The sequence below is a fragment of the Suricata suricatta genome, chromosome 5 (genome assembly GCF_006229205.1).
Source record: "Suricata suricatta isolate VVHF042 chromosome 5, meerkat_22Aug2017_6uvM2_HiC, whole genome shotgun sequence".
Lineage (NCBI taxonomy): Eukaryota > Metazoa > Chordata > Mammalia > Carnivora > Herpestidae > Suricata > Suricata suricatta.
This window is the reverse complement of record NC_043704.1, coordinates 126,653,121-126,666,704: the sequence shown is the minus strand read 5'-3', so window position 1 is coordinate 126,666,704 and position 13,584 is coordinate 126,653,121. Positions and strand designations below refer to the sequence as shown.

The 13,584-nt window shown below is 49.6% G+C and overlaps 1 protein-coding gene across 5 annotated transcripts in view; it reads left to right on the top strand.

Annotated features, from left to right (window-relative positions):
• Window positions 1-9,176, top strand: part of TMEM108 (transmembrane protein 108) — a 338,666-nt gene extending 329,490 nt beyond the window's left edge. For all 5 annotated transcript variants that reach the window (XM_029940269.1, XM_029940268.1, XM_029940270.1 and 2 more), the window contains 2 exons: window positions 4,295-4,449; window positions 8,861-9,176. In XM_029940269.1, the coding sequence (XP_029796129.1) occupies window positions 4,295-4,449; window positions 8,861-8,983 (278 nt within the window). In that variant the 3' untranslated portion in view covers window positions 8,984-9,176. The remainder of the gene's footprint in view (window positions 1-4,294; window positions 4,450-8,860) is intronic.
• The last annotated feature ends 4,408 nt before the right edge of the window (window positions 9,177-13,584 follow it).

Sequence of the window (13,584 nt, the reverse complement as noted above, 5' to 3'; positions counted from 1 at the left end):
AGAAGAAATTGGAATGAGAAGGAAGTGTGTCCAGGAAGTGTCTCCTTGGAGCTTATGAACTAACTGAAGCCAGGGGGGTGGGGAGCAGCCTGAGGGCCAGAGGGTGTCACCTCAGTTGGAGTAGAGTGTCATGCCCCTGTCCTCATGGCTCATCTCTGCTTCCCAGCCAGTACCTCCTGCTGGGAGCCTTCTAGTCCCACACACCAGGATGGGGAGCCAGACAGTAAACCCCCAAACCTGCTCTCCCCTGGCCCATAGCCTGGTTTCGAGCCCGACCTCCTTCCATACCCTGAGGCCTCCCTGGGCCTCCTTCCCCAACACCCAAAGGTGGGAAATGATGGTGCATAGTCTGGCCCCTCAGGCCAGCACCACTGGACCAATCCTTCCAGGGTGTGAGGCTTCCCCTCTACAAAATGAAGTGGCCAAACTGAAATATGTCACAGCTCCCTGTCCTCTAACTTTTTAACACCTTTTTAAAATGTTCATTTATTTATTTTGTGTGAGAGATCAAGGGCAAGAGAGCAGAGGAGGGATTAAAAGAGAGTGGAGGAGAGAGAACCAAGCAGGGTCCATGCTGTCAGCCCAGAGCCCAACGGGCAGCTCAATCCCAAAAACAAACAGCAAAATCATGACCTGAGCTGAAATCAAGAGTCAGACACTCAACCAACTGAGCCACCCAGGTGCCTCTGTTCTCTAGCTTTTCAAACTTTAAACCTGCCTATATCATTGGAAAAGAAGCCTGGTGTGACAGAAAGGCTTGGCTCATGGACTCAAACATACCTGGGTGTCATGCCAGCTCTCCTGCTGGCCACCTGTGGGGCTTGGACAAGTTATTTAACTTCCAGTCCAATGTTTTCTCACCTGTAAGAACAAGACTGATATCTTCTGTGGTAGCTCAGGAGCTTCAGTAGGCAGATGCCAGCATGGGCTTGTGTTTGCCCAGAGTTGTGTTGCTCACCAAGTGCTTCCACGGGCCTCAGATGTGTTCCCAGCCATGTTCAGGGTGATGTAACACAGTAAACATCGCCCTGAGGGTCACAGAGACCCAGGTCAGGTTCCATTAATAACCTGGGTGATCAAGGTCAATTTTCTTAACTTCCATGAGCTCCAGTTGCCTCTTATGCAAAGGGAAGAGTAACAGTACCTTCCTCAGCTATTTTGTGGCTTAAATCAGACTGTAAAGTGCCTAGGTCAGCCCATGAGACTCCATAAACCCGAATTGTACTTTTCTTTCTTGGATGAAAGGTCAGGCCACCAAAATAATTGAGCCACTCAACAGTCATGCAGCCCATTATTTTTTTCTACATCTCCCTTGTGGAGGCTACTGGAAGAACAAGAAGAAAACTCATTAATTAAGCACCCACTGTGCATCCAGCAGGTTGCTCAGCATTTTGCATTCATGATCTCTGGCTCTCATTACAGCCCTGCGAGTCCATAGTGGTCAGTGTGAGAAAGTGACTTACCTCTCATAACACTCAGCAGTCAGACTTCAGCCCAGGTCTAACGGGCTCCAAGCACAAGCTCTTTCTATCACCAGGCCAGCTTCTATTATATAATGAAATGACACTTGAGAGGTGCTGGGGACTCCCTGAGAGACACAATCAGGCCTAGAGCACTAACATTTGAGGAGAGAAAGCTAGGAATTGAGCTCCGGTTCCAGCACCTAGGCCATTCTGCAACCAGGCCAGCCTTTCCCATCAAGGCAGGGTCCTGGTCCCACGTCCTAAATGGGCTCAGGCTCCAGAGCCAGGGGCAGTGAGGGCTTGCTGGAGCACTGGACTAGGGGTCAGAGGACCTAGACTCTGCACCCTGTGCCAGCCCAGGTTAGCACCGTGGGTTCACTGCAGCCCAACTCTCTCTTTATGGCTTCTGTTTCACCAGTTTGAATCCCCTCCAGGCCACTTCACCATCCCATCCAGGAGCAGGGTGGAAAGGCAGTGACAATGAATAATAAAGATGCCAGGAAAAGGGACATAGGACCTGGGGTCTTGCTCCAGCCCTGCCACTCACAGATTTGTGACCTGTTGCACGTCAGCTGGATGCTTCAGACCACAGTCTTCTCATCTGTAAAATAAGGCGAGGCCCTACATTAGCCGATTGAAAGGCTGACTTCTGCAGCTCCTGCTCTTCACCCCCATTTGTCCTCCAGCCACCCCCTTCTTTGGAAGGAAGGGAGAAGACAGGAGAACTTGAATCTGGAGATTTTTCACAATTTAAAAAAGTCTGTACCAGCCAGTCTAAAATTCCTTTTAGCTGAAACATTCAGAAATCTCCTTTATATCTTTAAAACATTTTTAAGGGAACATGGAAGAACAATGAGCAAATTAGATCTTTCTGATCAAAGCAGATTGGATGGACCAATAGAAACTTGCCCAACCTCTTGGCCTTCCCTGGAGGCCTTTTTGGGTTGAGATAAGAGAGCTGCAGGGTTCCTACATCATCCTAGGGGGTGGGCCCTGAGGGCCCAGCCTGTGTGGGTGCCAGCTTTTATAGGTTCTCCACATGCTGGCAAGTACAGGCGCCCTGGTGCTGCCCCAGCCTCAGGCTGCTGTGCACAGAGCTAGCGCTCTGCTGCCCCCTGGTGTCATTGCCATCTTGGTGCCGGCCTCCGGACTGCTCCGCCTGGGGTCTCCTCCCTGGAGCACAGATGGTTGGCACGACCAAGATGTTGAGTGCAGCCCTGCCTGCATGGGCTGTGGTGATGATGAGCCCAAGAGGGCTCTGTCACCCTTGTCAAAGCATCACCCATTGCACTGTGTGAGCCTGGACAGGCCACCTTACCTCTCCAACTTCAGAAGACTTCCCTGTTGGCATGCCAAAGGCCCTCTGCTCACACCTGATTCATGAGCAAAATCCAAATGTACCCCTTCCTCCCTGGGGCCCCGCAAGTCTCAAAGATTGGACAGACAGGGCCACACACCAAGCTGTGTAGAGCCCTGATCAGGCCCGTCTGTGCAGTGTGGGCTTCCCGCATCAGTCTTTGTGAGGCAGAACCATGGATGGTTAAGAGCACAGACTTTGGAGTCCAGATGTCTAGGTTTGCTCTTGGGCAAGTCACTTCACTTTTCTGAATTTCAGTTTTCCTGCCTGAAAAATGGGGACCCTAACAGTACCTCATGGAGTGAAGTGGAAGATTAAATGACTTAATATTTCTAAAGTGCTGGGAACCCTGCATGGCACATAAACACTATATAACTGTTAGAGGCTTTTTTTTTTTTTTTTGGAGGAGGAGGAGGAGGAGGAGGCGGAGGTGGAGGATGGGGTGGCAGTGGTGCTGACTCTGGTGCCGGAGCAGCCGTTTTATCAGGGTCCAAGACCTGTGCCCAGTAATATTGTCCTCAGTCTCTACCACGAAGCCCCCCTGAAGAAGTCAAGGGCTCATTCTGTAGAGCTTACCGAGTCCTGCTGCTCATCCTGCCCCACTCCCCCTCCGGCTGAGAACTCTCATCGGTCCAGCAGTGCCCCCGAGAGCACACAGCCTTCAAGCACAAGCCACTGCTTGCTTGAAGGGTGCTCCATGGCCCAGCAGCAGTAGCGCCCAGGAGACTGCAGCCTTTCCACCAACTGAGCAAGGCCTCTTCTTGGAGCAAACCCAAGGAGTGGCCGCGTGGCACCCATCGATACCTGAGCTTATATCCAGGCCTCTTGCCTGTAAGCCCTACGGATGCAGCCGCCGTACATGAGCCTGGCTTCGGCTCCCACCTTGCTCCCCCACACTCCAGTCGGGCTACTCTTCTCACTCACATCAAGTGTGTCCCCACCTCAGTCCCTTTGCACGTGCTGTTCTCTCTACCTGGGACATACTGCCCCATTCTCCTCTTGTCTAGCTCCTGTTCCATATCTGTCCTCAGCTTTAAGGTCACCTCAGGAAAGCCTTTCATGGTGACCCTAAAGCGTTCTCTCCCCAACCCCTATCCACTGTCGTTCTCACTTCACCCTGTTTTATTTTCTTCCAACAGTTACTGCTATCTGAATTTATCTCATTTATTCATTGTGTTTATTACAGATTGTGTTACCCTCCCCCCATGTCCCTCCTTACACACACTAGGAGGGATGTTTGTGACACAGAGCAGCCTTGCCTTTTGTTCACCCCCTCTCTCCCAGAACCTGGCCCAAAGTTGGCATTCAACATAGGTAGATAATCGTTGAACGAACAAGCAAACACATGAACGAATGGAGTAAGTGGCTGAATATGTGCCTGTCACAGCCCCCCCGGAGACACGTCTGTCCCTCAGCAGTGCTGGCTCCGTGCTTGTCGCCTCCCTGCCCTCTCTCACTTGGACTCTCTCCACAGCTGTCTTGCTGACAGTGTGCTGCCTGCGGAGGAAGAAGAAGACGGCCAACCCCGAGAACAATCTGAGCTACTGGAACAACGCCATCACCATGGACTACTTCAACAAGCATGCCGTGGAGCTACCAAGGGAGATCCAGTCCCTCGAGACCTCGGAGGTAACAAGCCCCAAGCCAAGGGGTGCCCCTGGGAGGTCTGGCTCCAGCACAGTGAAAAGGCACAGGCTCCAAAGTAAGCTCTGGAGCATCTGCTTGCATGAAGGGTGGTCCATGGCCCAGCAGCAGTAGCGCCCAGGAGACCGCAGCCCCCACCCCAGCCCTCCTGAGTCGATCTGTATTTTAGCAAGAATTCCCAAGTGCCTTCTACATGTGTTAAAGTTTAGGGCGCACTGGTCTTGGGACCTCAGGTTTCTGGGAACAAATGGATAAATATTCATTGAGGACCCAGTGTGGCAGGCAGTCCCTGGGGACTGTCAAGATGGGAGCTTGCTTTCTGGGGGCCCAGATTCCAGCATGCGGTTGAGGTATGAGCCCCATGCATCATTCCAAAGCAGACAACCAGGGGAGATACAAGAGTCACAGAGAGCTATAGAAACCTACGAGAAGAGAGCCTTCACAGTGGGGTTTAGGAAGGACAAATGGATTTTGACAGGTTTCCCAGCGAAGGAAGAGCCTGAGGAAAGGTGGGGATGTGGGCTGCACACCGCATATCGTGGGAGAAAAGAATACACTGGGTGGGGAAGTGTCTGACCAGTGAGACAGCCAGGCTTTGAACCAGGCGCTCCCTCCGCCCTCACACAGGTGGGGCAGAGGCCGGGACACAGCCGGAAGTTCCCGTACATGGGTTGGGCATGGGCTTGAATGGGCCTTCATGGAGTTTGTACTTTCGTCTTGGGCAAAAGAGGCTCATTGAAAGTTTTGAGCGTTGTGTGACCTAGATTTAGAAAGATTGTGCTGATGGCGTAGCAAAGGTGCTGTATATGTGCTTAGTGAATGAATAGGGAGGGAAGGAAGTGTGGTTTAATGGATGGATGGATGGGTGGGAGGACAGGAAGAAGACTCAAAATAAGTGGGCCAGCTGAGACCAATCGAGACGGTGCCATCTGAGTAAAAGCAGTGAGAGCCAAGAGTTCTTCTGGAGACGCGGTGCCTTCTTCTTCCCCTGCAGATGCGTCCCCCGCAGAAGCCAGGGTGGCTTTTACACACATAAATGTGATCACGTCACTCCTGTCCTCAGAACTCTTGAGTAGCTTCCTGGTGCTCTCAAACTAAAGTTCAGAGTCATCTCCAGAGCCTGGGAGGTTGGCCCAGCCCTGGCCCAACTCTCCAGCCTCATGTCACTCTACTCTCCCTCTCATTTGCTAAGCTCCAGCCACATTAGATTTCTTTTCATTTCCTTATGGTACCAAGTTCCAGTCCATTCTAGGGCTGTGCACAGTTGTCCCCTCTGCTGGCGTATCTCTGTCCCTCCCCAGCACTCTCTCATGTTCACCTCAATGACTTCTCCCTGCCACCTAGGCCTGTTGACTATCTCTCCTGCTAGAATATAAGCTGCCTGAGGGCAGGGCCCTGTTTGTTCTGCTCACCACTCTAGCCCTGGTACCCCGAACAGTGCCCAGCACTTGCTAGGTGTTTGGTAAGTATTTATCACATGAATGAACCACAAGTTTTGCTCACGACTGACCCATCACGGAGCCCAAAGCCTAACACACAGTGGTTGCTCAATAAAAATGTTTAACTGAAGGACAGAGGGCCAGGCTTCAGGAAAGCAGTGACCTTTACTTCTGCACAGCAAAAGTGCAGTGAGCATTTCATCATGCAGACAATTGTGAGACCACTGTGTTGTCCACCTGAAACTAATATAATACCGCATGTCAACTACACTTCAATTACAAATAAAAATTTATTTTACAGTTTTTCTCAAAACTATTATAATGAGTGAAAAATGACTGAGTTAGCAAGGGGGCTGGCCACACTTTGTGGGCTGTGAATCCCTGAACTCTAAGTTTCTCATACTCTTGGGGCGCCCAGGTGGCTCAGTCAGTTAAGCGTCCGATTTTTGATTTCCACTCAGGTCATGATCTCACTGTTCATAAGATTGAGCCCCATGTCAGGCTGTGCTGAAGTCACCGAGCCTGCTTGGGATTCTCTTCACCCCCCCCTCCCAACCTCTGCCCCTCCCCTGCTCGCTCGCTCACTCTCTCTCTAAATGAATAAATAAACATTACCATTTTTTTTAAGTAAATAAATTTCTCATTCTGTTTGCAAATTGATATGAAAACCAAAGCCAAAGGACAGTGCCTCTGAGCTTACTGTAGAAAGGGCCCGGCCAGGGCAGCGTCCCGGGTGGTCATTCCAGCCCAAGCGCCCGGGCTGCCCTCAGACACAGGCCAGAGGCTCTCGCAGCGGCTGCTGGAGGCGGCAGGGCCAGGAGGCTGCAGCAGAACCAGCAGCAAGAAGGCCACTTTGGCTTCAGGATGGTTTTTTGGCTGCTTCCCTCCCAGCAGGTCTACTGCCCTCTTCTGCTTTACTTAGAGCAGCCGAACAGTGTGTCCCCACCCTCCGGGCACACACAGGCACTGAGGGCCACCCCTGAGAGGCCCTCGCCCGCAGGGCACATGCCCCGCCCTCCGCAGCCCAGGGCAGCACTTACCGCCCGCCCTGTAGGCTGCCGGCGCCAGTAGCTGCCAAGTGCTTTGCCTAAGTAGTTTCTCTGCTTCCCTGTTCCCCTTCCAGGTTGATGAAAGAGCAAAGCGCAAATCGAGGCTGTACGGGCAAACTGTGATGCCCAAAAAGTGCCTGGAAATTTTTCTTTTTTTTTTTTTTTTTTTTAATGTTTTTATTTATTGTTGAGACAGAGAGAGACAGAGCATGAGCAGGGGAGGGGCAGAGAGAGAAGGAGACACAGAACCGGAAGCAGGCTCCAGGCTCTGAGCTGTCAGCATAGAGCCGGATGCTGGGCTTGAACCCACCAACATGAGATCATGACCTGAGCCGAAGTCGGAGGCTTAGCTGACTGAGCCACCCTGGCGCCCCTGGAAATTTTTCCATGGTTTTTTTCCCTCTCTTCCTTCCCTTCCTCCTCTTTTTTTTAGGAGGGGGGTTCTTCTTTCTTGTCTGTTATTTCCTAAATAATTTTCTTTTTCACGTTGCTAAAAGTGTCCACATAGTTCACCCTTGGTGAACATTTTCTTTGTAAGAACTATAAGGGCGCCTGGGTGGCTCAGTTGGTTGAGCAGCCGGCGTTGGTCATGATCCCACAGTTCATGAGTTCGAGCTCTGCATCAGGCTCACTGCTGTCAGTGCAGAGCCCACTTTGTATCCTCTATCCCCGTCTCTCTCTTCCCATCCCCTGCTCACACTCCTCTCAAAAATAAACATTAAAAAAAATATATAAAGCAACACACCAGATCTCATCTTCCAAAATTCCCCTCCGCAGGTCCACCCAAAGCCCAGTGAAGAATGGGGAGGTAGTCCCCAGGTGACACGCTGCCCTGTTTTCCTTACTTAAGAGGGCTGACGCCGCGTCTGCCTCTGAGACGGGCACTCAGCCCATCCCAGACATTGAGGGAAAAGACATTTTACCATCAAATGGCCTTTCTTCCTTTCTCTCCTTATTATCCGCAAGGCAATATGTACTCCTCAAAACTTAGACATGTTTTGCTTAAAAATAAACTTCAGAGAATTAATTGTGGCTGCTTCAAGTGGAGACCTCCAAGCACGTCTGGCTTGAGCCAGTTCTGCCTTAGCATATTACTGAGTCCTTGCCCTGAAGGAGCCTGCAGCTTCTGAGACCTCAGTGTTTGAGAGCTAGGACAGGCTGTGACTGCCCCCCGCCCCACCCCTAAATTGTACCTGGCTGGGCCTGAGACCCTTCGAGGCCCACAGATGCTTGCAGTCTTTACTGGTTGAGCCCAAAGCCATTCAGATGACCTGATCGGTGACTTACCTCTTTGTCAGCTTTTCCATTTCTGGGGCTGTGGAGACAGGCTGTATTTTTCACTTACCACCCATTGTCACGCAGAGATTCAGGTCCTTTCACCTCAGAACCGTCTAGTACTACAAGAAATGGGGCTGTAATTCTAACCAGGTTCTGGGAGGAGTCAGGATGGGGAGGGATGAGCCCTTGAAGGCCCTGCAGGCTGGGTGGTAGGAGAGGAAGGAGGTGGGCAAGCGTAGGGTGTGACGGTGGAGGGAGGAAAGGCAGCCACGTCTCCCAGAGATCCACTTAGAGAGGCAGGAAGGAGAGGTGCCCACTAGGGCGCCGAGCCATCACTGCGTGTCCCCCACGGCGAGCCCTCTCGGACTTTTACAAGGAGAGCAATACGATCTCCGGCAACCTGAGCCTAGAGTGATTCAGGAAGCAGGAAGTCTTTTTCAGAAGCTGCTGCAAAAATCTGAAAGAAGAGCAGAGAGGGCTCTGCACCTCCGCACTGGCAGTGAAGATGATGAAAATGTTTACCAAAGCAATCCCATGTGGAAATAAATGTCCTCGTGTGTGTATTTCTTTGTGAATGGCCACCACCTAAACCCTCTGAGCCCATCCCATGTCCTCCCTCTCTCCTCCCAGGACCAGCTCTCAGAGCCCCGCTCCCCAGCCAACGGAGACTACAGAGACACTGGGATGGTCCTTGTTAACCCCTTCTGCCAAGAAACACTATTCGTGGGAAACGACCAAGTATCAGAGATCTAGCAGCAGCAGCCCTCGCTTCGCGTTCCCTACCATTCGTCTCTAAATTATAAATATACAAATATATATTATAAATATAATCTTTGTGTAACCCTGACTTAATGAGAAACATTTTCAGCTTTTTCTCCCCCTAAGAATTGTCAACATCTTTTTTATAAGTGTGGTAAAAAAAAAAAAAAAACCTTTACAGAACGATCGTGGCTTTATAAAATAAAGGTATTTCTAAGCAAAGCAGTGGCATTGATTGCTTCTCTTAATAACTGTCCTTGAGCACTTGGGGGGCCCAGCGGCCCCAGGCCGGTGAGGGAAAGACAAACTGTAGAGATGCAGTGTTCAAATGGCCAAGAGCACGGCCCTTTGAGTGCTTCTTAAAGTTCCGGTCCTCTTGATTCAGTGGGACCCCTCCTCTCCCCCTCCACGTACACAGTGAAGGCAAGTGGGCCGCCCTGGGAGAAGCAGCAGACTTGTGCACAGAGCAGGAAAGGGGAGCCCCGCCCGCCCCGGCGGATGAGCGGCCTACACCCGCACAGTGGCACCATTGGCTGTCAAGTGTTAATTCCATCTGAGTAAAGGACTGCAGGCAGGAGCGTGCAGCCCTCAGGAGCCTGTAGGGGACATCATGGGCGTCCTGTCAAGGCCACATCCCCCTAACATCCCACTACAGGGAGCTTCCACTGTGCGAACAACAGGACTGCCTTGCCCTGACGGAAGATAACTCCCCCCTCCCCCTTAGGCACATCCCTGCATCCTCTCCAGCACCCACATCTGCTTTAAAACTCGTGCCTTTCTCTAGAGATGATGTAGATGTGGATCCTAGCCATGGAGCTTTGGAAAGCTTGCTCTCCTTCAAGGATCAAAAGTTTATTGGGGTTCAGCTTTGTTTTCTCAAAAGGCATCGTGCCATGCCCCTGAGGAACGTGTTCATCAAGAGGCCTTGAAGTACAGGGCTGTAATTCTCTAAACCCTCCTGTGGTCTTAAAGAAGACCGCTAAAGTGGATCACTTGGGAGAAGACATCCTGCTCTCCCTCCCGAGCGCTGCAGACCTGCTTGTGGGCCAGCAGACGGGCTGGCCCTCCACTCGCACTCTCCAGCCGCCCCTCCCGCGTCCACACTCAGGGGGGCTCAGACCCGCAGAGATGCAACAGGGGCTTCCGCACGTCGCTGCTTCTCACCATTTCCCCAAGAGAGAGGGGTTGGGAGATAACAATAATGGCTTTGACTCTTTCTCTAAAAGAAAATTAGTTCGATAGTATATTTTCAATATAGATGTTCTTATAGTCAGATTGGGAATTGAACTTGAATGTTGATTCGTATGTTCGTGTTGTTGCTGTGGTCTTTTTATCATGACTTTTTCCTTTCCTCCTACATTTCCTTTAAAAAAAAAAAGATGGCCTTCAAAAATGTGTGTTCTCAATGTTGTACGAACCTACTTAACATGAGTTTGGTGGATGTCTCTCTTTAAAGACTCTTCAACCCAGAAGGAAGCAGATTATATGTTGCTCTGAGATACACTGGCCAGCGCGCTGCTGTATGAACCTTACATTTCTGTTAGCTGTTGCATTTAATATAGCAATGTGTGTGCGTATATATAGAAAGAAATCTGTAAAGTAAAATTATATATAATATATGTAATCAAAGATACATATGTTATATATACATATGTGGATGTCTGACTTATTTTTCCTTATCCACAGAATTCAACTACCATGTATATATAAATAAACTTATTTTACTAGCCAGAGGATTAACTTGCTAATACATCTTGCATTCTTTTCACTTTAAAATAACTTTTAGGTCTTCCTTAAGTCCTGACACTGCCTAACATTCATCTGTATTTTTTAATCTATTTTAACAATAAGTTGGGTTTGACGAGTAACAAGCTATTGGCAATTTGTCATTTGATAATACCAGTCTTTTAGAACATGTCTGTGACTTCTCCAAGAGAGCCCTCTCTCTTTAGGTCTTTGGAAATGCTGGTATCAGCTAGGGTGCAGCCCTTCTCTCCCCTCTCCCTCCTCAGGACTGGCGTTTTGGTTTTGGGTTTGGGTTTGGTTTTGGTTTTGTTTGTTTGGTGTGTGTGTGTGTGTGTGTGTGTGTGTGTGTGTGTGTGTGTGTTTATTTTTATTTTATAGTTTAGTCAAGTTGGTTTCCATATAACACCCAGTGCTCATCCCCACAAGTGCCCTCCTCCATGCCCATCACCCCCCTTCCCCTCACCCCACCCCCATCAGCCCTCAGTTTGTTCTCAGTTTGTTCTCAGTATTCAAGAAACTCTCATGGTTGGCCTCCCTCCCTATTTTTCCCCCTTCCGCTCCCCCATGGTCCTCTGTTAAGTTTCTCCTGTTCCACTTATAAGTAAAAACATAGTATCTGTCCTTCTCTGCCTGACTTATTTCGCTTAGCATGACACCCTCAAGTTCCATCCACTTTCCTACAAATGGCCATATTTCATTCTTTCTCATTGCCATGTAGTACTCCATTGTGTATATATACCACATCTTCTTGATCCACTCATCAGGTGATGGACATTTAGGCTTCTTCCATGCTTTGGCTATTGTTGACATTGCTGATATGAACATTGGGGTACATGTAGGGCTGGGGGGTTTACTGTACCTATATTTGGGTCAGAGAAAGCTGGGGGTAACCTGGCCACTGAGAGTTACCGTTCTGTAGAGAATAGCAGTACCTTAACATGACACCTGTGCAAACAACTCCATCAGTAGCTTGAGCCTTTCATTTAGCCTTGGATGACACACCCCGAAATCCCTGCAGCCCCTCAAGACCCAGGCAGCGCCACCTGTGTTAGAAGGATGCTACTGTAAGAGTCTTGAAAGGTACTGTGGGGCCTACAGGGTGCAGCAGAGGTGGTGTTTGCAGCAATAAATAAGCAATAAATAAATAAAGACTCTGCCAGCTTTTTACTTGATCAAGTTGGTTTCTTAATCTATTAACCATATACTAGCATTGATATTTATACAGTTGCCATATTTGTGTCAACTCAAGTAGACAAAGTAGAAAGGGAAGAAAAAAGTTATGGTGGCCTAATCAGCAAGGAAGAGCACATAGAATATTCCAGTAGGTAAGTGTGGTTTTGAACTCTGCTTGTGTGACTTTGGATAATGCCCTGTTCTCTAGGTGGTGGGAGACAGAGGGCGTTGTGTGCAAGTGGCTTGTTTTCTTGTCCTAGCTTTGCCACTTTCTGGACAGGGGACCTTGGACAAACCCTTGCGGCTTTCAGGATCCTCATCACATAAGGAATTAATAACCAATCATTTGACATGTGATGATACTTCTGGAATTGTACAGTGCACAGCCCAAATAGCAGTACATGTCAACCCTGAACCTTCCTCCTGAGGTTAAATTGAGAATTCAGTGAAACAAAGTATGGAAATTATTTACAGCACTAGGATAGATGCAGTATTTACTAGAAATTGGCCCCCCACCCCCTTCTCTCACTTGAGGTGTGTCCCCATGATGCAGGATTGGGATAAGTATCCAGCTCTGGGTTTTGGCTACTTGGTTTCTCCAGTGTAAAACTTAAGTGCAGTGGGGTTTAGGTCCATTTTGTTTTCTCAGAGGATCTTTTCTAGACCTGGGAAGGTAATTGAGGTGTGACAATAACAACATGCCTTAGTGGATGCTGACAGCAGGAATGAAAGCCTAGGGGGTGTCATCAAATCCTAACTTGAAGCACCCTTAAAGAGCTTACTAGAAAACCTTCTCTTTGTTTTTATTTATTAGTTTTCTGGCAAATGGAGAGACAAAGGTATAGGGAATAGTTAGAGCATAAAAGGAGCCCAACCTGTGTGGGACCTGAATTTCCCAGGGTTCCTTGCCCTACTGCATTAGGGAGAGCTCAGGCCAGTGCATGGAAAGTAAGACCCAGAAAGGTGAAGCAACATGGTAAGCAACCAAGGTAAGCAGCTAATAAACAGCAATGTTTGAGGGAAGAAAAATGCCACAAAAGGACCTGAAGCCGCTACCAAGACTGAAGAAGAGTAAGGGAAGCAACAGGCTTGGTTTGTTTCCCTTGAGTTCATGGAGCTGCCTCCCACCATGGCTGGTTCACATCCATTTCCGTCCTCTATTACCTGTGTGGACATGCATGCAATCACACATTTACATACACAGCATGTGTCAGAATGTAGAGAGCTCTGAAATTGGCCCTGGAACACCTGGATTCAGTCCTGGGTTAGCAGACTTGTGATCTGAGGCCTTTGAGCCTCAGTTTACTCATCTGTGAAATGGGGCTGCTTAATGCCTGCCTTGCCCTCTCTTAGGGAGTGAAGTACACAAATCCAGATGAGCCACTCCCACAGCCTGCACTGATCCAGCACGCCCACCACCAGCGGAAAAGTCTGGGAGGTCAGGCACATGACCCTATAGAGAGTGCATTAGTGCCTTTCTGCACGCAGCCTGGGCAGGGCCTGTTTCCCTTTCAGCTCCGTGAATGGTGGAAGCTCATGGAAAACAGCAGACAAAGCAGCCCTGGGGGTAGGGGAGCTTCCAGAAAGGCCCACAACCGAGCCACAGGGACACTGGGGCTGGAAACCAAAAGCCACTGGGCTCTGTATGCCCACTAGGCACAGCAGAGGCAGAAGGG